A 25788-nucleotide genomic window follows, 5' to 3' on the forward strand; every position below is an offset into this window, starting at 1 on the left:
ATGAATATGGGTATGACTGTGAATATGGGTTATGAATATGGGTTATGAGGGCACAATGAGTTGGCTGTGACAGGGGCAGTTGGCACTCAATGGTCCCATTTGTATGGGTCTTTTAGTAGTCTGGAGGGGTGCCCACAGTGGCAGCTGCCATGCCCCTCCACCCACACACACAGACACACACACACACGCACGTACACACACACACACCCCCTTCATATGGGGTTGAAGGGCATGTCATAAGCTGCAGATGTACCCCTCATCATTTCTTATTCATTAATCTCTTGCAACACTGCTGGAGTCAAGAAATGAATGGACACATGGAGACTCAAAGGCCACTTCCAAAATGCTGCCCCTTTGTCGATAAGAAACCAAAGATGTAGCTAAAAGATGAAAACCTACAGTAGTTTTACAATGATGCTTCAGATGATAAAAACTGCAAAGCCCTTATCGTCAGATCAGAAGGGGGACATGGCAACTTTGACTGGTGATCTGTGTAAAGATCATTACTATAAAGGTGCAATATGCAGAAATCGCTCCGCTATTTCCCGGTTGCTAAAAGTAGTAGTTCGCCTAACTTTAGTTTATGTGACAAAACAAGCAGTGCAGAAAATCATTGTACCATCTAAACCGCTGTGAAATATATTTTCAATAACCAAAAATATTGTATTTGAAGCTGTTTGAACCTTGTGTACAAAACCGAAAGTAAAAGATGCAAAAACTAAAACATAAGAACGGGAAGTATAGAAATAGCGCACATATACTGAACAAAAATATAAACGCAACATGCAACAATTTCAACAATTTTACTGAGGTACAGTTCATATTAGGAAATCAGTCAATTGAAATAAATGAATTAGGCCCTAATCTATGGATTTCACATCACTGGGCAGGGGCGCAGCCATGGGTGGGCATAGGCCGACCCACTTGTGAGCCAGGCCCACCCACTGGAGAGCTAGGCCCAGCCAATCAGAATGATTTTTTTCCCACAAAAGGGCTTACAGACAGAAATACTCCTCAGTTTCATCAGCAGTCCGGGTGGCTGGTCTCAGACGATCCCACAGGTGAAGAAGCCGGATGTGGAGGTTCTGGGCTGGCATGGTTACATGTGGACTGCGGATGTGAGGCCGGTTAGACGTACTGCCAAATTCTCTAAAACGACGTTGGAGGTGGCTTATGGTAGAGAAATTAACATTACATTCTCTGGCAAAAGCTCTGGTGGACATTCCTGCAGTCATCACCAATTGCACACTCCCTCAAAACTTGAGACATCTGTGGCAGTGTTTTGTGAGACAAAACTGCACATTTTAGTGGCCTTTTATTGTCCCCAGCACAAGGTACACCTGTGTAATGATCATGCTGTTTAATCAGCTTCTTGATATGCCACACCTATCAGGTGGATAGATTATCTTGGCAAAGCAGAAATGCTCACTAACAGGGATGTAAACAAATTTGTGCACAAAATTTGAGATAAATAAGCATTTTGTGCATATAGAACATTCAGGGAACTTTTATTTCAGCTCATGAAACATGGTACCAACACTTTACATGCTGCGTTTATATTTTTGGTCAGTATTAGAACAGATATAGCGCTTCTTAGACTTGCTTTTAATGAGAATGACAGATCTATAACTACATTTCTATTTGAATTTGGTCAGGTCGCCCCAAAATGTTACATATTGCAGCTTTAAGCATTTTTCATATGTCAAATAATGTGAAAGACCAAAGAGAGATTCCCCCGGATTCCTTTCATACCATACATACTGTATCACCATCAATCCTGTCTATGTCCTAGGTCTGCTCCTCCTCAATCAAGACATCAAAGCAACACAGAGCACCACTGAGACCCACACTCTTAGAACAAAAGATGCTATCTAGAACCTAAAAGGGTTATTCGGCTGTCCCCATAGGAGAACCCTTTTTGGTTCCAGGTAGAACTCTTTTGGGTTTCTTGATGGAACCAAAAAGGGTTCTCCTATGGGTACAGCCAAATAACCCTTTATTCTAAGAGTGCAGTAATGCTAATGTACAGCAAGCTGGCTTTCATGTGGACTAGAGGGAGCAGGGATGGGAGATAGAGAGGGGAGGAGAGGGAGAGCAGGGAGGGGAGACTGAGGGAGCAGAGCAGGGTGAGGAGAAGAGACTAAGAGTGGATGGAGGGAGGGGAGACTGAGAGGGAGAAGGGTGCTCCCAGCTGGGTGTTCATCAGACTGTCCAACACTCTCTCCCAGGTGAAGGGCAGCACCCCCCAGTCTCTACCAGACAGACAGTAATGCTACTGGCTTTACCAGTTACACAAGGCCAAGAGCGAAGATATGAATGGTGTACCTACAGTAAACCTGTGTTTCCCAACTCCAGTCCTCGAGGACCCGCAACAGTAAACATTTTTGCTGTAGCCCCGGACAAGCACTGTGATGACCTGTATCCGTTTTACTCATCACTTCACTGCTCCTCTGACCGATTCAGGTTTTGCTGGCTTCTCTGATTCACATTGCACCTTGGCCTGCATGATGAAAACCGGGTCAGACGGGGCCATCCATGTTGCTCCTACACTCTTAATCCACTCTGGCCTCAGTGACCTCACCCATTAACCTCCCATTTATAACACTGCTCTTTCTCTCTAGATATAGTCTCTCTCTTCTGATAGAAAAGGCAATGGTGATTTGCTATCGTGCCCCTTTTCCTGGCCTCAGAAGGAATGTGAAGCTCACGCTCCTCTAACAGGAACATCAAACATGCACCAGGGTTTAGACTAATGGACTTCAAAGAAGCTATAGAGAGCAGGGGGTCTGAGTTTGGAGGGAGATGGTGAAACAACACAGCAATACATTACAGGGCTTTTGGTTCAAGGCAGGAGCTAAGTCTGAGCTAGGTCTGTGGAGATGCTCCCTTAGCCTCCAGATGTCCAAAAATACAGTGAACGCTGTGGTTTTTCTGTTGCTCTATTCAAAGTTGTTATTGCAATTGGTGACTGCATTGATGCTTCTCGTGTAGCCAACTGAACAGGTATAACTTCTGCAAAACATCTCCAAGTAAAGGAAACATGTATTTTAACTGTAATACCTGTGTAACGGTTTTCATCAAACATTACACAGTAACAGCGTTCCCGTCAAATAACTGGCTGCATCTCTCCACTGTCACATTTTCCAGACTGTACACATTACAAAAGCAACTAAAGGAGTCTAAGACAGCTGCTATGCCATATCCAAACCTCTCGTGCCCTCTGATCTACTGGGGGTCTCCTTTAAGACAGTGTGACAGTGTGCTGATTGGCAGATGGTCATAGTTACACGACCACATACAGAGTCAGGACAGAGCCATCAAATAACAGAGAACAATGAGAAAGAGAGACATTGAATGATTTGTGAATGAAATGTTACTGCATGTTGAATCATTTAAAGACAGGTCAGACTGACCCCCCAGGCGTGTGTTAAAGGGAATAGGAGACCCTTGTAAATGTCTGTCCATGTTAGCATTTCAAGATGTTATGATACTGTATCATTGTGCTCAGTGCTACCTGGTCTCTATGGACTTTCAGTACTGTATCGGGATTGGAGTATGTGGGTACAGTTTGGGGAACAGAGAGAAGGAGGGGGAGGGAGGGAGAGAGAGAGAGAAGAGAGAGAGGAGAGAGAGAGAGAGAGAGAGAGAGAGAGAGAGAGAGAGAGAGAGAGAGAGAGAGAGAGAGAGAGAGAGAGAGAGAGAGAGAGAGAGAGAGAGAGAGAGAGAGAGAGAGAGAGAGAGAGAGAGAGAGAGAGAGAGAGAGAGAGAGAGAGAGAGAGAGAGAGAGAGAGAGAGAGAGAGAGAGAGAGAGAGAGAGAGAGGTGGAGAGACTTACCATGTGGTAGTTGACTATTTCCTGGAGGCTCTCCCCGCACTTTTCCAGGCACTCCTGCAAGGAAAACAAGACACAATAGCTTCAGAATATTGTATTACAGCCTTTTAACAAGATTAGAGACAGAGAGATCCTGTTCCCTTCGCTAATGCTGCCATGCCAAGTATAATTTCATTTATTTATTTACATACACAAATAGTAAAATTAAGTTAACATTTTTCAATTTTACTGATGGATTTTGTCCCCCATATTGTACAAGACTAAGAGAGGAGGGAAACATAATTGCAGGCCTGACTCTTCATTTTTTCTATGGAAAATACAAATAAGAGCAGCATTTAACAAGAATTAGACATGAGGGTGAAGCCATTGGAGAGCCAAGCACTAGCAGGCCTTTAATACCACTTAATGTTGGCGGCAACGAGTCTACTACTTCTGGCATACACTCAGCTCTTATGGAGAAAGTACTGGAGACGCTGGTCCTGGAACCCTGACCAAGACGTAGGTCTACTGTCGTGAGCCTCCACTCCAGGCCTGATCCTTCCACTGACACTGATTAATCCATTAGTAGAGTAATCAGGCTTACACACAGACTTACTCAGGCACACAGTCAGAGAGCAGGAAAGTACTACTTCCAAGACTAAGCACTAAACAGAGCTTGGCCCCAAGACATTCAAGTGTGTTTTAATATGTACCAAAAGGCTAGTTTGTGCTTTGTAGGAATACATTTTATGTGATGGACTTAGATATTATTACATTTTAATTTTAGTCATTTAGCAGATGCTCTTATCCAGAGCAATTTACAGGAGAAATGAGGGTTAAGTGCCTTGCTTAAGGTCACATCGACAGATTTTTCACCTAGTTGGCTCGGGATTCGAACCAGCGACTTTTCAGTTACTGATCCAACGCCCTTAACCGCTAGGCTACCTGCCGAATGCCTAGGTGTGTTGTGCTGTAATGTATATGATTAATATCCAGTAAATAGTGAAAGTGCATAATACAGTATAATAATAATAATAATAATAATAATAACAATAATAATAATAATAATAATAATAATAAGCATAACAAGGTTATGATGCTATAACCTAACACATAGAAGACAGCTTATTAGACATTCTGGAATATGGCATTCCGGATCCAACTGAACCTCACCGAGATCATCTCATCCTTCTTGCATTGTTGGGACAGGTCCCGGATCCCGTTCACAAAGAGTTTGTTGGCGCTGACATACGCCTTCCCTGCCTCGATCATTCCACTGCATAGCTTCACCAACTAGGGGAGGAGAGGAGAGAGAAAGAGACGGAGCGAATGAGTGAGTGTGTGGAGGTAGGTAGAGGAAAGTAGAGTACGCGTACAGAGCATCAAATGATATACAGTGCCAGTCAAAAGTTTGGCCACACCTACTCATTCAAGGGTTTTTCTTTATTTTTTACTATTTTCTACATTGTAGAATAATAGTGAAGACATCAAAACTATGAAAAAAACACATATGGAATCATGTAGTAACCAAAAAAGTGTTAAACAAATCAAAATATATTTTATATTTGAGATTCTTCAAATAGCCACCCTTTGCCCTGATGACAGCGCCATGCTCTACCAACTGAACTATACGGGACTATGTGGCTTGTTATGTTACCCCATGACATAAGCATGTAACTAACACACATGCCACTACTGGGGGGAATGCGGTCCAGGACTGGGGAATTAAAAGTGTGGATTTCAATGTAAAGACTTGTTGGTTACAACCACAAAGATACATCTATAGACTGATTTATCTACTCTATGGTTGCAACATGGACATTTTGGACAGGATCTAACTGCCGAAAGAGCTCTTACAATCTACCCACTGACAAATAAAGAGCAAGATGACAAGTCACATTTCTAAGTTCATAGGAATCTACAGAGAGGTGGAAGACTTGAACCTAGGAAATCACCAAAGGCCTGTCACAATGTTTAACTTCTGACAGCTGAACTTCTGACATGTAGCCTATGTATGGTTCACTACAATGTGTGTTGTTTCTTTCTACATTCGCAAGACACTGAATCAAGGCCAGCCTCTCTCCCTCTCACCCTTCTCAAGACGGCCTTCTCAAGCAAACTGACATTTCCTCACAGCTCCTAGCCAGACTCAACTCAGGGCTGGACAACCAACCCTATCCTCTCATGCTAATCCCTCGGGAGTGAACTGGGAATGGGCTGCAAGTGTTTTCTGTTGAGAGGAGAGTCCCACCTGTTTCCCTACTGAGGGATAAGAAAAGGCAGACAGAGGCAGGATTAGTGGTTTGACAGTTGGGTTCATGTTGGGGTAGAGTAATGCCCTTCAGTGTATTGTGACAGTACACTAGTAGATTTGGGCTTCTGGTGAGAGTTAACATGGATGAGTCAAATTCAAACCCAAACAGTATGAATAACCTGAAAAACCCTTGGGCATAACACTTGATACATGGTCTCACATATGTTTATTATTCAACAATGAATACCAAAAGATGTAAGCTACATACAGGTAACTGCCTAAATAAAGAAACACCTACATAAAGTGGCTTAATAGGATGTTGGGCCACTACGTGACCTTAAGCATTATGGGATGTTAATTGCTTAATGAACTCAGGAATCATACAGTGAGGGAAAAAAGTATTTGATCCCCTGCTGATTTTGTACGTTTGCCCACTGACAAAGACATGATCAGTCTATAATTTTAATGGTAGGTTTATTTGAACAGTGAGAGACAGAATAACAACAACAAAATCCAGAACAATGCATGTAAAAAATGTTATAAATTGATTTGCATTTTAATGAGGGAAATAAGTATTTGACCCCTCTGCAAAACATGATTTAGTACTTGGTGGCAAAACCCTTGTTGGCTGTTACGGATACAGGTATCCTGTGTGTGTTTTTGTGTTTTTCCTCTCCTTCTGCCCTAATCACAGGTGTCCTTTGTGTTCCTGATTGGTGGTCGTTGGGGTGTCCCACCTGTCCGACATCCGTTTGTCTGCTGATTGCTGAGGTGGACCAATCAGTGGACATTCCTCTGTATGGTCTCCCGAGTGGTGCAGTGGTCTAAGGCACTGCATTGCAGTGCTAGCTGTGCCACTAGAGATCCTGGTTCGAATCCAGGCTCTGTCGTAGCCGGCCGCGACCGGGAGACCCATGGGGCGGCGAATAATTGGCCCAGCGTCGTCCAGGGTAGGGGAGGGAATGGCCGGCAGGGATGTAGCTCAGTTGATAGAGCATGGCGTTTGCAACGCCAGGGTTGTGGGTACGAGTATGAAAAAAAAAAAATGTAGGCACTCACTAACTGTAAGTCGCTCTGGATAAGAGCGTCTGCTAAATGACTAAAATGTAATGTAAATGTATTGCACCACCTGTTTCTGGTTTTTCACTCACACCTCCCATTGTTTTAAAAGCCAGTCAGTTGTGTTTGTTGGAAGATACTATTTTTGTATGTGAGTATGGATACTGTGGTGTCCTGTTTTTTGTGTACTCACTCATTTGTTGGTTACTCTGTATGGTAACTATGTTGTGTGTTTCTGGGAAAAGGGGGATTTAGCAAGTTGCCCTTGGGCATACATTACCCGTAGGAAGAACATTGTCTAAAAACATTAGTTAGACCTGAGCGGACCACCCACTAATTTTTGTATGGTTAGCAGTAGCTTAGCAGTTCTTGAGGCAGGCAAGATCAGTTTAGTTTTTTTTTACACTATTGTTTCATTTCTTGGGTCCTGCACAGACCTTTTTCCCAAACCTTTACCGTGTGTTCAAAATAAACATTTTATGTTTGACGGTAGCTTCTGGTTGTCGGTGTATTTTTTGTTCTCACTGTTTCCATGTCACGATTCTAATTTGCATGAATTATGTTACGGGTCTCTTTTCCATCCACCCTAGACTTTTAAAGCCACGGGGTTCGTAACATTGGCAATCACAGAGGTCAGACGTTTCTTGTAGTTGGCCACCAGGTTTGTACACATCTCAGGAGGGATTTTGTCCCACTCCTCTTTGCAGATCTTCTCCAAATCATTAAGGTTTCGAGCCTGATGTTTGGCAACTCAAACCTTCAGCTCCCTCCACAGATTTTCTATGGGATTAAGGTCTGGAGACTGGCTAGGCCACTCCAGGACCTTAATGTGCTTCTTCTTGAGCCACTCCTTTGTTGCCTAGGCCGTGTGTTTTGGGTCATTGTCATGCTGGAATACCCATCCACGACCCATTTTCAATGCCCTGGCTAAGGGAAGGAGGTTCTCACCCAAGATTTGACGGTACATGGCCCCGTCCATCGTCCCTTTGATGCGGTGAAGTTGTCCTGTCCCCTTAGCAGAAAAACACCCCCAAAGCATAATGTTTCCACCTCCATGTTTGACAGTGGGGATGGTGTTCTTGGGGTCATAGGCAGCATTCCTCCTCCTCCAAACACGGTGAGTTGAGTTGATGCCAAAGAGTTCGATTTTGGTCTCATCTGACCACAACACTTTCACCCAGTTCTCCTCTGAATCATTCAGATGTTCATTGGCAATCTTCAGACGGCCATGTATATGTGCTTTCTTGACTAGGGGGACCTTGCGGGCGCTGCAGGATTTCAGTCCTTCACGGCGTAGTGTGTTACCAATTGTTTTCTTGGTGACTATGGTCCCAGCTGCCTTGAGATTATTGACAAGATCCTCCCGTGTAGGTCTGGGCTGATTCCTCACCGTTCTCATGATCATTGCAACTCCACGAGGTGAGATCTTGCATGGAGCCCCAGGCCGAGGGAGATTGACAGTTATTTTGTGTTTCTTACATTTGCGAATAATCGCACCAACTGTTGTCACCTTCTCACCAAGCTGCTTGGCGATAGTCTTGTAGCCCATTCCAGCCTTGTGTAGGTCTACAATCTTGTCCCTGACATCCTTGGAGAGCTCTTTGGTCTTGGCCATGGTGGAGAGTTTGGAATCTGATTGATTGCTTCTGTGGACAGGTGTCTTTTATACAGGTAACAAGCTGAGATTAGGAGCACTCCCTTTAAGAGTGTGCTCCTAATCTCAGCTCGTTACCTGTATAAAAGACACCTGGGAGCCAGAAATCTTTCTGATTGAGAGGGGGTCAAATACTTATTTCCCTCATTAAAATGCAAATCAATTTATAAATTTTTTTACATGCGTTTTTCTGGATTTCTTTGTTGTTATTCTGTCTCTCACTGTTCAAATAAACCTACCATTAAAATTATAGACTGATCATTTCTTTGTCAGTGGGCAAACGTACAAAATCAGCAGGGGATCAAATACTTTTTTCCCTCACTGTACCTGTGTGGAAGCACCTGCTTTCAATATACTTTGTTTCCCTCATTTACATTTTAGTCATTTAGCAGACGCTCTTATCCAGAGCAACTTACAGGAGCAATTAGGGTGAAGTGCCTTGACACATTGACAGATTTTTCACCTAGTCGGCTCAGGGATTCAAACCAGCGACCTTTCGGTTTCTGGCCAAACGCTCTTGCCTACTAAAGTGTTTTTTTACTCAAGTGTTTCCATTATTTTGTCAGTTACCTGTATGTATGTACAGTATATTAACACCCAAATCATGACATCTGACGAGCCAAATAGCCGTATACCCTCACATAATGTCAAACTGAAACATTCTGCATTTTCACGGTCAATGCTCATTTGCAGCCCAGTGCAGGATGCCAACAGTGATGATAGTGAAGTAAGAGTAAAGCAGCAGACTAACCTCCACTGACACATAACTCACATAATTCAAGATCAAATGGAACAAACGGACTGGTGACATCATGAGCATTACCACAAAGCATCAGCCTTCCTCGTTAGAGGGTAACCCAATGCTTTGAAAGCCAGTCTAATGCATTCTAATGTTGTCAGTCCTCTTCCCTTTCCCCCCTGCCCTGCCTTGCCACTTCACGTTCAGCCCACACAAACCTGAGCTGCTGAAACATTAAGCAAGTCGACTGAGTGAGATTATGCTTTCCTTTTTAGTCGCCCCAGTACTCAGTGGTTTAACAAAGTCAGGCCATCCCATTACAAGCATACAGTGTTATACTGATGGGTGTAAATGTACAGTAGTAGGACTCTCCAACTAGTCCTACTCAGGTTGTCTAGATAGGAGGGCTACATGCCACTTTGTTAATCAGTGTGTGTGTGTGTGTGTGTAAATGGGGCACTCTAGTAGGCAGTTGGGTACTGTAGCAGGTTAACAGGTTTAAACTGGTAGCTACTATCACATCATCCTTTAATCCTGCAATATACAGTCCTGTACACTGAGTATACGAAACATTAGGAACACCTTCCTAATATTGAGTAGCACCCCCCGTTTTGCCCTCAGAACAGCCTCAATTCATCGGGGCATGGATTCTACACGTTGTCGAAAGCGTTCCATGTTTGCTGGCCCATGTTGACTCCAATGCTTCCCACAGTTGTGTCAAGTTGGCTGGATGTCCTTTGGGTAGTGGACCATTCTTGATATACACGGGACACTGTTGAGCGTGAAAAACCCAGCAGCGTTGCAGTTCTTGACACAAACCGGTTCGCCTGGTACCTACTAACATACCCAGTTCAAAGGCACTTAAATCTTTTGTCTTTTTTTTCCATTCACCTTCTGAATGGCACACATACACAATCCAGGTCTCAATTGTCTCAAGGCTTAAAAATCCTTCTTTAACCTGTCTCCTCCCCTTCATCTACACTGATTGAAGTGGATTTAACAAGTGACATCAATAAGGCATCATAGCTTTCTCCTGGATTCACCTGATCAGTCTATGTCATGGAAAGAGCAGGTGTTCTTAATGTTTTGTATACTCAGTGTATATGCCTGTAATCTCATTCCATGATCAGTGTAGTAGTAGATAGGATGTACAGTAAGCTCAAAATGAACTCCTAAATATGCTGTAATGGATATATCACATGCTTTCTATCAAAATAAAACCATTGAGCACTTGAAGCCAACAGTTAGCAGGACAACAGTGGTTTAGTTAAGCAATAAGGCCCAAGGGGGTGTGGTATATGTCCAATATAACATGGCCAAGGGCTGTTCTTATGCACGACACGAATCGGAGTGCCTGGATACAGCCCTTAGCCGTGGTATATTAGCCATATACCACCAACCCCCAAGGTGCCTTATTGCTATTATAAACTGGTTACCAACGTAAATAGAACAGTAAACAAGTATTTCTGGTTCATACCCGTGGTATTGTCTGATATACACACGGCTGAAATGCTGTTTCAGCCAATCAGCATCAGGGACCCAAACTACCCAGTTTATAATATGGCTTATACTACAGGGATAATAGGATAGAGGCTAGTTGAAAAGGCTTCCTGAGGAATGCTAAAAGATAAAGGGTTATTAAAACAAAGGTTTCTTACCTTGTCTAGTTTAACTTCAATCTCTACCACCTCCGTCTCCACTTCATTAATGTTTGCCCTGCAAAATAAAAACAGTTTTATTAGTACAGAGAAGAGTTATATTGCATTTATCATAATGATTTTCGCTCTATACACTGTGACTGTACCACACATTTCCCATGTCCTTGGAAAGAGAAGGGATGTAACATACATCTTAGACTGACAGTGATGTTCTTGGATCTGAACACAGACATGTTCAAGCTGAGACAGGCCAGTTTGGGAGTTCTCTGGGGAAGTGTTAACTAGTTAAGTGACAGAGAGAGACACTGGCTGAAAACAATTGAGCTCAGACATAACAGAGTGACAAGATGTTCTGCAGAGCTGTGGTTCAGTCACACCCCAAAAACTCTTAATCTAGTCACTGCTACCACCACACCCCAAAGCACATGGGACCTCTACCTCTGCCCTGCCCACATGGGACCTCTGCCCTGCCCTTAGGGAGTGGGTTACACAGTGGCCCACGCTGTCCCTGTCCTAGCCACTAGCCCACACCACTGTTTATACAAGCCTCAGCTGTGGGTGTGCACTGGGGAGGCTTCCTCAGATTGCTTGGAGACCATATTAAAGGGTGCGATGGCTTCAAGACCAAATGAAATGGTGATGTGATATAGGGATATGGGCTGTAACATAATTATAACAACTCAGTGAAATCGGTACAGATCCATCTCTATCTATATCTTCTGATCATCCTCCCATACTTTCTCACTACCCTGTGGGATTGGGAAGGTCACACTTGACTTGAGTCAGTCAGTGTAAATTAGAAAACACATCATAGATACAGTCACCTCCAAAGGTATTGGCACCCTTGATAAAGATGAGCAAAAAATACTTTATAAAATATATAATCCAAATACTGATGCGAATTGGAGTGCCTGGACACAGCCCTTAGCCGTGGTTTATTGGCCATATACCACAAACCCCCAAGGTGCCTTATTGCTATTATAAACTGGTTACCAACATAAGCAGAACAGTAAATAAGTATTTTTGCATCATACCAGTGGTATATCTTCTGATATACACACGTCTGAATGGCTGTTTTAGCCAATCAGCATCCAGGACACAAACAACCCGGTTTACCCATTGCCTGATTTATGAAGGGCAACAACCATTTGTCTCTTTTCATTTGTGAATTCTTTGCCTTTTCCCATGATAGATGACAAAGGGATGGATGACAAAGAGATTTGATATTCATGTTACCAAATACAGTTACTTAAAGACATGCTCCGGAACTTTGGCAAGTATTTTTTTAAACCTCCTGCTTTGGGCTGGATGTGTCAATGTGTAGTTTATACATGCATAATCGATTAGCAGAATTACTGTTTTAGCTTAATTAGCCACGAAATCCCTAGTTTGAAAGTGACTGTTTACTGGAAGCTGTGTGGCGACATTTTCCCTACATTTTCCCCTATGTGGGCCAGCCCCCTAGCAATTCAAGTTCCAGCAATCAACTTTAGCCCCTCTCCATTTGAGTGACAGCTAGCAAGATGCACACACAGCAGAGCGATAGACTGAGAGCAATGACGTGGTGCACATACTGTATCTGCACATATCTGACGTGGTAAGCAAATTTTCGGGTGACCACTTTTGGCTTGTGAGCGCTACTTTCAGAACTACTAGCTAAAAAGTATGCAAAAGTACCAGAGAATCTCTTTAAAAATATTTATAAGAATCTTTAGGTATGCCAATAATTCTGACAACTATCTTTTTTCAGAATTTATTTTATTACTTGTTAAACAAAATATCTTTCTCTGAGCAATTCTATTAGTTTAAAAGTATATAATTTTCCCATTTTATTGAGCATACAATATAGCTCAGTATTTGTTTTATTTATTATATACATACTTTTTTGCTCATTTTTATCAAGGGTGCCAATACTTTTGGAGGTGACTCCATATTAGCAGAAAGCAGCAGCACATCTCTCACATGTTTTCCATTGGAACGAGAGGAGATAGAGGTTGCAGAGCACAGCAGTGCTCTCTCTCTCTCTCTCTCTCTCTCTCTCTTTCGCTCTCCCTCTCCTCTCTCCTTTTATCTCCCCCTTTTCCCAATCCTCCCCCTCTCTCCCCTTCTTCTCTCTCACCCTCTCTTTCTCTCTCCCTTTCCCTCTCCTTCCCTTTGCCCCTCTCCATCCCCATAATATAATAATATAATATGCCATTTAGCAGACGCTACATTTTTACGTATGGGTGGTCCCGGGGATCGAACCCACTACCCTGGCGTTACAAGCGCCGTGCTCTACCAGCTGACCTACAGAGGACCGTACAGGGTACTGTAGATTAGGCCAGTTGGCTGGCTCAGGCTGCAGTATGCAGGGCTCAAGGCTCAGGGGAGGAAGGACGCCACGTGCTCTGGCCTTTCGCTCTGCCACAGCCTTTACTCTCACTACTGTCAGTCAACTGGAGCATGCCTGAATACTACGAACAGGGAATATCGGAAGGTCAGACTTAGAGATGGATTCCAACCATACTGCTGCCTAATCAATACCAAACATTTGGCTCTATGTTTTTATAACCTCAACTGATTCCCCTTTTTATAACCTAAACTGATTCCCCTATTTATGACCTTACCTAATTCTGATTTGAGACATTTAGGCCTATTGACCGCACCTACCAGTAATCCTACTGCTTGCAACTCATGCTTTTTTTAATAGCTGATGACAGTTTTTAACAGCCCTGTTAATATAATATGATAAGCTCTGCTTTTGTAGAGCTATGTAGAGGCAGCATAACAGTGAGTGTTCTTGAAATGTCATGTTGATTTTACTCTCCCATGTGTCTGCAATGCGTGATGCTGAAATGGTGACCCATTTATAATAGCATCCGAGTTTATTCTCTCTGCAAAGTTACTTCCAAAAGGAGTTGTCCTTCTAGTGACTGTGAGCACAAAATAATGGTAAACACTCTTCCTAGTTCCTACAGTATCTAATCAATAGTGTTGCTATTGATCAACAATTGTTATTGGTAATAAAGGACAACAGTGAAGCATAGACAAGCATAGACAAGCTAGATAGGAAAGGGCTTTAGTTCAAAAACTCCTGTATAGAGAGCGGGGGCTAGCCTCTCTTGTCATTTGTACAGTACTAGAGCATGGTCCCCCTGCAGGCAACACGTCTCTCCTCTACACTAGCCTAGTGGAGCTAACATGGAGTGGACCCCCTGCAGCTGTTAGCCTTCCAGATGTTTCTCCCTTGTGGTCGGGGGCTGGCTTGGGGGACAGCTGCTCCCCCTTGCCCCCAGGCCCTCACCCCCATCGCCCCGTCTCACTGCACATTACTTCCATTATGGATGCGCACAGCGCCCCCAGGCCTTTTGCCATGGTAACCATCCCCGAAGTGGGCTGCGGTGGATCCCATTGTGGAAGTCAGTCAGTCGACCCCTACTCTACACACAGTCACACCACAGGGAGTGGATAGGTTATATGACACAACAGCCTTGACAACAGCCTGTGCTGAGTAGCCTAATCAATGGACCACTGCTGTAAATAAGTCATCAATAGACCTTTACTGCCACTCAATAACAATAAACATGTCTTTAGTTCCCTTACTCGTTCCACAAAAAAGTGCTATGTCCACCTCATTGACCTATATGACTGGACACTTAGGATTAATGGTGTGTCCTGACGTCTGATGAAATATGAACAAACTCACATGAGTTGAGTGCAGTAGCAGCCACTAACAGGTTTGGGCAGCTTAATGCTGTAGTGCTGGAGGAACTAGCTTGGCCTAGCAGGCATAATCTGGAAGTGTTTTTTCTGACATGGTACATTGCAGATCTGGAGCAGTGTGTGTGTGTGTGTCTGTGTGCGCACGCGCGCTTGTGTGTGTGAAAAATAATAAACAGTACGATTGTGCTGAATAAGCGCTTCTCTGGCTGCTGTTGGCCCGTTGACATGCTGACTGAACTTCCCCAGGAGAAAGGAAGGGAAGGGCTGAGGTGATGTTTACTATGCCAAACTAATCTCTGAGAACCTGAGCCCTAGGACCATACGTCAGGACTACCGGGCATGATGACACCTTGCTGTCCCCAGTCCGCCTGGCCTTGCTGCTATTCCAGTTTCAACTGTTCTGCCTGCGGTTACGAAACCCCTACCTGTCCCAGACCTGCTGTTTTCAACTCTTAATGATCGGCTATGAAAAGCCAACTGAGAGACCTGAGCACCTAGGACCATACGTCGGGACTACCGGCCGTGGTGACTCCTTGCTGTCCCCAGTCCGCCTGGCCTTGCTTCTATTCCAGTTTCAACTGTTCTGCCTGCGGTTATGGAACCCCTACCTGTCCCAGACCTGCTGTTTTCAACTCTTAATGATCGGCTATGAAAAGCCAACTGAGATTTATTCCTGATTATTATTTGACCATGCTTGTCACTTATGAACATTTTTGAACATCTTGGCATGGTTCTGTTATAATCTTCACCCGGCACAGCCAGAAGAGGACTGGCCACCCCTCATAGCCTGGTTCCTCTCTAGGTTTCTTCCTAGGTTTTCGCCTTTCTAGGGAGTTTTTCCTAGCCACCGTGCTTCTACACCTGCATTACTAGCTGTTTGGGGTTTTAGGCTGGGTTTCTGTACAGCACTTCGAGATATTAGCTGATGTAAGAAGGGCTATATAAAATAAAATTGATTGATTGATTGATAATGACTCCAAACACAAAACGCCTCTGTTTTCCCTTACTTCTTTCATGGGCCACTTCTCATCCTAACTGGATTCACATGCCAGCTACCCTGGAGACAGTTGAGGTCCTTGGCAGGAGTTGTATTGTGGTGCTGTACATTTGCATTAAGCTTATATGCATAAGAACACCCATACACAGCCAAACTTCAAAATGTAGTCTGCAGCTCTGTCATTGTCAATAGTAAGCAGGCAGGGGCAGACTGCTATGGACTTGATGGAGGAGAAGAGAGGACAGACAGCTGAGCCAGAGGCCCCTGAGAGTTGAGGGTTGGGAGAGCCAGCACCACCCAGCCTTGCTTGGTGCAGAGCTGACTGGTGGCTGGTGGCCTGGCCTGTCCTCTGTGTGTAAGGAGCAGAGGGTCTGCTGAGGAGAGGAAAGAGCCAGAGACAGGACCAAGACCTGAGGTACTGACCCCTGAACACTGACTGAACATCAGAGCTACAACCAAACCAAACGCCAGCTGAGACGCACCAACCTACTGGAAGTCAAACCCGCCCCCCAGTGGGGGACCCAATCAACCAATTCATGATTTCAAAACACCCTCAGACAGCCCAGCATACAAATGAGAGAGAGAACAGCTGCGAAACTGAACAGAGCATTAGCTGCAAGTGATCCTTTGTAATCACTGACTGGACTGTTTGATCAATTGTGAGTATACTTGTATGCTGCCCAGTTTCTTTAATCTCAAATTATATTTTTGATGTAGAAATGTAGCCAATAAGCCATCAACAATGTTTTGCCTTTGATAGCTCTAAAAATCATCATTTAGAAATGGGGACATTAGGGTCACATAATTTGATATGACAGGGGACAGAGAGGGTGTTTACAGTCAGTTAGTGGGGAGGAGAGTGGGCTATTTGGGGGGAAAGGGGGGTGGGAGGGGGTCTGGGGACGGCGGGTCCATGTTCTGTCTGAGGGCCCTATTGTGTCAAAGGCACTTCCTCTCTGGGGGTCGACAGCATTTTGTTGGAATATTGATTGCATTAGTACTAATTGAGGCCCTTGTGCATGGCTGAATGGGTGATTGATGGGGGGGGGGATGTGTCTCTGAGCGGATTCCCTGTATTCCCTTCCCTTTGGCCTTAAATTGCATCCAGGGTTATTCTTAGCTAGCTGCTTGTCTCCTTATACCCCATCACCCCATGCCCTGCCCAGACCTCTGCTCAGCCACTGTGTGATGCAGGGTCAGACAGATGCCCCCAATTATTTACATTTTTTACATTTTTAGTCATTTAGCAGACGCTCTTATCCAGAGCGACTTACAGTTAGTGAGTGCATACATTTGACATACTGGCCCCCCGTGGGAATCGAACCCACAACCCTGGCGTTGCAAGCGCCATGCTCTACCAACTGAGCTACAGGAGGCCAACTATGCCCTTCTAAAACAAATCCATCCCAACCTATTTTCAGAACAAAATAGTTGCCTCGAATGCCATTAAAATATCTTATTACCCCAACACGTGCAGTAGCTACAGTATCTTCAGTATGTTATTTCAATCTTACAAACCCTCAAGTTACTGAGCTCTCATTTAACTCATGCTCTTTCCTCTTGAAGGCTTAAAGTTATATCTCTGGCTGCACTGCTTTCTTTTCTGAGAGTGCTGCACTAAAAACCCACTGAAAAACATTGCTCACTTCAGTGCACTAGACTACATAATAGTGTTGCTGCATTACCCTCCGACGTTCCTGAACACACACTTCTGCACTAATGGCCTCATAGACCTGACACATCTGCAAAGCAATAATTGCTCATTTATGCTTCGATTACACCACACTGGGAGACAGAGCATGCTACTGTCATTTGATGCATTGATTCTATTGCATGTAACATGTAGCCTAAGCCCTAACTGCATTTTCGTCACATGGATAAAATGGCTGTGGCGGTCACGAAATTTTGTCAGCTGGTGATTGTCAAGCAAAAAACTGTCGGTCTCACAGTAATTTACCGTTAATTAACATAAACAAATGTAGTATCTCCTGGCTTCCACACATAGCCTACAAGCCACTGATGCAGACCTTTGGAACATCAACATTTAAAAAAGTCTAACAAATCCATGTCATATAGCCTACACCTTCACAATAAATCCATTATTTATTTTAGACAGGTCTAAAGAAGCATGATATGAAGAAAATGTAGTCTATTTCAGAAGAACAGAATAGCATACTCTGCGTTGTCCTTATGTTAGGCCCTGATCTGGCTATGCCATATGACTGTGGGCTACACTAGTTCATTTAGCAGACAAGATTTGCTTAGAATTCCATGGCATTATTTTATAGTATGAAGAATACAACTGAACAGAGCTGAATAAAATATAAATGTTTTCTCCAAATGATTTGAGGGAGTGCACACATGCGGCTATTTTGTGTTGAGCAGTTAACAAAGAAATAGGTACTCCTATATGCTTCATTTAGAGTTATTCATGTAACTTAAGTTGGGCTACAGTTGAAGTCGGAGGTTTACATACACTTAGAGTCATTAAAACTCATTTTTCAACCACTACACAAAGTTCTTGTTAACAAACTATAGTTTTGGCAAGTCGGTTAGGACATCTACTTTGTGCATGACACAAGTCATGTTTCCAACAATTGTTTACAGACATATTATTTCACTTATAATTCTCTGTATCACAATTCCAGTGTGTCAGAAGTTTACATACACTAAGTTTAAACAGCTTGGAAAATTCCAGAAAATGATGTCATGGCTTTAGAAGCTTCTGATAGGCTAATTGACATCATTTGAGTCAATTGGAGGTGTACCTGTGGATGTATTTCAAGGCCTACCTTCAAACTCAGTGCCTCTTTGCTTGACATCATGGGAAAATCAAAAGAAATCAGCCAAGACCTCAGAAAAAACATTGTAGACCTCCACAAGTCTGGTTCATCCTTGGGAGCAATTTCCAAATGCCTAAAGGTACCACGTTCATCTGTACAAACAATAGTACACAAGTATAAACACCATGGGACTACGCAGCCGTCATACCACTCAGGAAGGAGACGTGTTCTGTCTCCTAGAGATTAATGTACTTTGGTGCGAAAAGTGCAAATCAATCCCAGAACAACAGCAAAGAACCTTGTGAAGATGCTGGAGGAAACAGGTATAAAAGTATCTATATCCACAGTAAGACAAGTCCTATATCAATATAACCTGAAAGGCCGCTCAGCAAGGAAGAAGCCACTGCTCCAAAAACGCCATAAAAACGGCAGACTATGGTTTGCAACTGCACATAGGGACAAAGATCGTACTTTTTGGAGAAATGTCCTCTGGTCTGATGAAACAAAAATAGAACTGTTTGGCCATAATGACCATCGTTATGTTTAGAGGAAAAAGGGGTTGGCTTGCAAGTCGAAGAACACCATCCCAACCGTGAAGCACGGGGGTGGCAGCATCATGCTGTGGGGGTGCTTTGCTGCAGGAGCGACTGGTGCACTTCACAAAATAGATTGCATCATGAGGAAGGAAAATTATGTGGATATATTGATGCAACATCTCAAGACATCAGTCAGGAAGTTAAAGCTTGGTCGCAAATGGGTCTTCCAAATGGACAATGACCCCAAGCATACTTCCAAAGTTGTGGCAAAATGGCTTAAGGACAACAAAGTCAAGGTATTGGAGTGGCCATCACAAAGCCCTGACCTCAATCCTATAGAAAATGTGTGGGCAGAACTGAAAAAGCGTGTGCAAGCAAGGAGGCCTACAAACCTGACTCAGTTACACCAGCTCTGTCAGGAGGAATGGGCCAAAATTCACCCAACGTATTGTGGGAAGCTTGTGGAAGGCAACCCGAAACGTTTGACCCAAGTTAAACAGTTTAAAGGCAATGCTACCAAATACTAATTGAGTGTATGTAAACTTCTGACCCACTGGGAATGTGATGAAAGAAATAAAAGCTGAAATAAATCATTCTCTCTACTATTATTCTGACATTTCACATTCTTAAAATAAAGTGGTGATCCTAACTGACCTAAGACAGGGAATTTTTACTAGGATTAAATGTCAGGAATTGTGAAAAACTTAGTATAAATGTATTTGGCTAAGGTGTACGTAAACTTCCGACTTCAACTGTATATGTTTAGATTTTTAATACATTGTAAGGCTGCATGATGTGACTCTAATGATGATTTGAAAAAAGTTGCTTGAAAGGCATGAGCTTTGCTTGTTTTTTGCACAGGCTGTACACACTTTATTAGTCTCTCATTCACAATTTGACAAGCACTTGATAATGCCTCGAATTTCACGGCGGCATCCCCTTTGTGGCCGTAATTCACCCTAAAGAAATCCATGCCTTTTGCGACCAGTGGCCGTTGTGCCCTTCTCCCATCACGTGATCGGGTCTTTCTCACAGGCTACAAGTGAAGACAGACACATCGGGGACACAACTGCCCGCGTCCATATCCAATTCCGAAGAACTGTCCACATTTACTTTTCGTCAGCCAACAAGATGAGTAGGCCTAATGAACAGCAAAAGCACTAGCCTATGTCAATCTACTATGCCCCATAGTAAAAATGTCGACCTATTCTATTCTGTCCACGAGAATCCAAATAGGTCAGATCAAGTTTGCAATGAATAACTTCAATCAGACCCCCTCTCACCCGTAGAGGGGGGAGGAAAGAACTAGTGGGTATTAACAACTTACATCCTGTTGTAAATCAAGGGAGACGATCCAGGCTCTCCCTCTCAAGATTCACCAAAGGAATGTTTTTTGTTTCAACAGACTTTATCCCGCTGAAACTCTAACATGTTCAAAAACAAATACTGGAACAATATTTCTAACATAGAACATGGGGAATGGTCAGAGGCAATCTATAGGACACTAAGGTCATTTTGTTTGTTATTTTGTGATGTCATAAACATTTTTATAAAGGAAATACTGTAACTTGGAAAGTATACCCACTACATGTATGAAGTTTCCATACTATGCGTTGTGCATGTAATATGAAAAATGATGAAAGTATTTTTGTTAAGAGAGGGATGTGATTTGAGAAGTTATAAGAGATAATTGTTTTCCATGAGCTTTGCAGAGTGAGTAATCGCCGCCCAAAGTGAGGTCAGATTGTGCGCCAGCCTGCCGGAACCGTCCCTTTTGACCAGAATGTATAAATGATGGGTTAAGAAAAAACACATCAGAGCAGAAAAGGGTGAACCGGCAGCTACACATTTAAAATGGTTGGAACTTTGAATCTCAACACGAGGTGAAGAAAATAAACTCACCTCCCGGACAATCACTGGTACGGCTGATTAGCTGTCCTAAGTAAGGTATCTTCGAAAGCGAATGGCTAGCCTATCTTCAAAGAAGCAACTTCAAGAGTGAATGGAAGGAAAATCAATTCTGTAGTTCTGTTCAGGACTACAAGACAAGTTACCGGATACCGGACAACTACGAAGAAGGACAACAGTAGAAGACTGTTGGAACCATTTCAAACAATCAGAGCCTTACCAGCGTGCCGCAAAAAGGCCCAACCTCATTTCCAAGGCTGCCCTGTTCAACAGGAGATCCCCGGCAAACCCAGGCATTTCACGTAAATACATTCATGATTTCTTACTCAAAGCGGGCGGCGGTTCATGTGCCAAGTATATGGTTACTGTAGGTGAGAGTAGTTTCTGAATGTACCAATGTTAAGTGTCTCTGTCCCTCCCTCTCTTCTTTAACTAGCAGCCATGTTGTTGTCATTCCGCTAGGGACCTGTTTTCTCCAGTCAATAACCGGTGCAGAGTGTGTATGTTTATCCTGTGTTCACATTTAATTAGCTAGTAAATAAATAATTAAACCAATTTGTGTAGTACTGAATCATGAGTAAGGCTAGGGTTTTTGCAGATGCAAGGAGGTTACGACTGTTCAGAATTATGATATGATACGAGGTTATGATTAATAAGTTGACTGTTTATAGATGTGATAGGTAAAGACCTTTTAGAGTTTAATTCGAGAGGGTAACTCTTTAAAGAACTCTCTCGTGGTGCCCCAGATCCTAATGAGTTAATTGTTACATGATTAATTTAATCGGGTAACAATTAAACATAGTTAGTTGATTAGAGAAATAAAAGTCTTCAGATTAATGAAATAACAGTCTTCAGATTAATGTTAAAGTCATGTCACGACATGTCCGAGAAATAAATATTCCAAACATAGTCTGGGACAGTTGTGGGATGCAATAGATCCCAAATTAATACAAACACTAGCATCAAAAAACATTTTTTACACAATGTGGCTGACGCAACAGACCAGAACATTTAACTTAAAATGTTGATCAACTATTAGGCTATTTCTTCACATTATAAGCGCAGCAATGTGCACATGACAGTATGCTATAAGCGCAACTGTTCCATTGGCGGGAAAACACCATTATCAAAAGTGACTGCAAATGTGATTATGCATGTTAAGCTTTTAGTATAAAGGTGCATTTTTATGGTGAAAATTATCTTCCCCAAACTTGAAACTCAAGCGCTGCTTATGTATGCCAGTTAGGCTCTAAACCCTTGTAAAGCGGATTAATGTGCTTAATTTTAAGAAGTTAATTGGCCACTTTAGTTGTGATACAAACCTTATTCAAACATATAGGCCTATGGGCTAGGCTACATGAGGTGTGCGACTATGATTAATAAAAGTAGCCAAAAAAAAAGTCAGTTTCTTATGCTGGGCATCATTCACAAGTGATAATATATAATTCACAAGTGATAGGCTAATATTGTCACCCTTCAGACTATTCTTGATTTAATCTTGTCTTTGTTTTGATTTAGAATGGACCATTATCATGCACATGTCTCGAAACAGGGTCGCTGGGAAAAAATACATGTCATCTATGCACTTAAATAGCGAATGGAGGACGCTTTTCCCATGGTTGATTTTCATGCCAGCCAGGTAGGCTATACACCGGTTGTAAAGATAAACAATGTGCTTAATATTAGGAAAGTTGAGAAATAAACACAGTAGGCCTAGCCTATAGGAAGGTGATGGGATCCTCCTCTTTTTAGTAGAGGCCATCACTCTCTTTTCTTGTGCAATTGCATAGCCTATATAAATGTTGCGCAACATGAGCTCGTGGGCTCTAATTAAGTGTTTGATTAGATTTTTGAACACATTTGCATTGATGTCAGAGTGATAAGAGGGACAATAGAGTGCTGAGTACCAGGCAGTTAGCAAGTTTGGTAGGCTACTAATGACAATCAGCAGCATCAGAGCTTGGAGAAGCCTAATTACCGTGACTAAACGGTCACGTTGAATTTGACTGCCTTCATTTTTTTTTTTTTTTTTTTTTTGCCTTCATGACTCCTTACCGGTAATACGGTCACCGCAACAGCCCTAGTCTCAACCATTTCACACTGCTGTAGGTCTACGTACAGGACACAGCACAACGCAGAATCCCTCTACATGCAGCTGGAACCGTTTCTCCTCACCTCCCATCCCCCCATGTTCTCCCCAAGTAGCCAACAGCTGAGTGGCAACAATGTACTGAACTCAGTTTCCAGGGCAATCATCATAGAGTCGAGACACTTGCACACACACACACACACACACACGTCCCTCACGGTTCCCCTCAGCCCACCCATTGAGTATTTTGAATGGACACAAGGACCACCAGGGTCTACACTACACCACTAAGGTTGGAAGCAAGATACATTGCTGAGTTGGACATCAAGTTGTTCCACTGCTTAGCAAAACATTGTCTGGCCAATGGGGGAAAGGTAAACAGAAAATGACTGCTTGAAATCAAATTACTAAATCAAGAGAAGAAAAGAATGTAACAAAATTGAGGTATAATTCTCATACCCTTGGCTGAAAAAAGAGCAATAGGCCTACAACTGAACATGACAAAAGGATCTAGGTTATTCCTTTACTTCCTACCACGCTCTCTGTGTGCCACCCAAGCTGCATGCTGCATGCAAACCTTCAGCCAGCCTCCCCAGGGCTCTCGTTGAAAGAAAAGCAGCTCTGACTAAAGTAACAATGACAGCCTTCTCTGCTACCTGACCCTACTCATCCAGGCACGCACGCACACGCAAACGCACACACACAATGGGGCCTGGGGATTCTGGGAATTCAGGGGATTGGGCCCTGAATGCGGGCCTGTCTGGGAATCGATTTTCCCCATTCCGGAACACTCCTGAACACACGCACCATTTCCCCTCTCTCCTCAGCTTTGAGACACAGAGAGAAAAGGTTACTGTCGGTCAAGGGTATGAACTATATGTTGAAAAAACACTACAACACCGCAATAAACAACATTTGGATCGCTTTGTCAGACTGCATCTTATGAGAGCAGATTGCATAAGAGTGAGAAATGATGCTCAGTTTGAGTCCACATAAACAGTACATTCTGTCCTACATTCTGAAATTGGCACTGAGTCGGTGGATTCATCTGGGCAGCGCCATCATCTAATAGACCAGTTTAGCTTCCTGGCAGGGAGACAAGCCACACAGGCATTCTCTACCAACCACGTCTGGTCTGCCTGTCTTCCACTGCAGAGGGGAGGGAGAACACTAGGCCAGACGTGCCACAAAAGTTGCCATGCTATGCCCAGCCGGCAATCTATGGCCACTGTGCCTAGCTAGCACAGATGCCTGTGCAGGATTTGGAAGTTGGCACACCTATTGAGACTGACAGATTGGAGCCAGCAAGCAGTCAGTCTACCGTCTACCAAACCTGAGTGTTGCATGTGAATATATGTGAAAACAACACAGCATGTGCTTTATTTTCCCCCACACGGATTCCCCATAGACACGCACTGGGATGTGAGGCTTATTTGCATGCATAGACCAGCTGAGCTCACTTTGGCCTGACAGAGAAGCTCTAAACAGTGATATCTCATCTCTTCTCTGGAACTGGAATTAGAAGTGGTTTGGTGTGCTAAGGAGTCCTTCCCCCAACCTCGCTAATCCAGAATGTTGTCTGGTTGTCTGGATGGAAGGCTGGAGGAAAGAGGATGAGGAGTGTAGAGACGGGGGTTCGTTTTTTGGCTCCTGGTAATGTTTTCCTCGCCTGACTGCACACTGACCTCTCCAAAATCAACAGGGTTTTACGGAAGATATCATGGCTGCCCCTCCAATGGGCTGGACACTGGCTGGCCTGTGTCTGACCTAGACGACCAACCAACCGCCTTCTTGCTGAGGATGAACTTCTGACCGTCTGCTTTCTGCGCCTCTTCCCTTCCCATTGCTGCCTCACTGCTGCCTCTCTGATGACTACCGCTCCCCTGGACAACAGCTCAATGTTACCTCCCATTCCCATGCGTCCTGGATTAGCCCAGCATTAGGACACCTCCCATGCCCATCATCTCATCTATGACGCTTCCCTATAAGCCCCATAGATCAAACCATGGCAATGACTCAAACACATAAAGCTTTACAAAATGTTCCACCTCAGGGCTAAATAATGAGTTAGTGTTTACACTGGCAAAAGCAATAATCTAAGAAAGTCAAATATCTTGAATGTTTTGTTTTCTTTTGAACTTTATAGTGCATTCATTGGGTGTCAGAGACGACACAGGGTATTGGCTAGCGCTGTCCTATAACGATTTAGCAATGTCCTATTGGATAAGAAGCTGTGAATCCGTTGGATCACCTCCTATTTTAAATCAAAACAAGGTACTCCGGACGCCGTTAGTCAGAGAACCGTTACAAAGTAACACATGGAACTCCAAGTATCTTGCTGAGCCTTGAACAACACGTGGCGTGCACATACTTTCTGTTCCTCCCTGGGAGAAAGAGAGACGTTAGCTCTGGCAGCGTCCAACAACAACCAACATTTCACAGGCAGCTCCAGAGCTGAGCTGAGCTGAGGAGAACATTCTCATTTAATCTGACCACATGCATCCCATCTTCTCAATATGCCCATAGAGAGAACAGAGAACAGAGACACATTCTTCCACAGAGACATTCAAACCAAATAAGCCCCCTCTGGCCCATGAG

General features: G+C 43.5%; 1 protein-coding gene across 3 annotated transcripts in view; it reads right to left on the reverse strand.

The window, feature by feature from the left end:
- The window catches only part of LOC121545760 (arf-GAP with coiled-coil, ANK repeat and PH domain-containing protein 3), a 111098-nt gene that overhangs the window by 33090 nt on the left and 52220 nt on the right, over positions 1-25788 (reverse strand). For all 3 annotated transcript variants that reach the window (XM_041856560.2, XM_041856559.2, XM_041856561.2), the window contains exons 2-4: positions 11176-11233; positions 4985-5104; positions 3836-3889 (exon numbers count right to left, since the gene is read on the reverse strand). In XM_041856560.2, coding sequence (XP_041712494.2) covers positions 3836-3889; positions 4985-5104; positions 11176-11233 — 232 coding nt within the window. The remainder of the gene's footprint in view (positions 1-3835; positions 3890-4984; positions 5105-11175; positions 11234-25788) is intronic.

The sequence above is a fragment of the Coregonus clupeaformis genome, chromosome 30 (assembly GCF_020615455.1).
Source record: "Coregonus clupeaformis isolate EN_2021a chromosome 30, ASM2061545v1, whole genome shotgun sequence".
Classification (NCBI taxonomy): domain Eukaryota; kingdom Metazoa; phylum Chordata; class Actinopteri; order Salmoniformes; family Salmonidae; genus Coregonus; species Coregonus clupeaformis.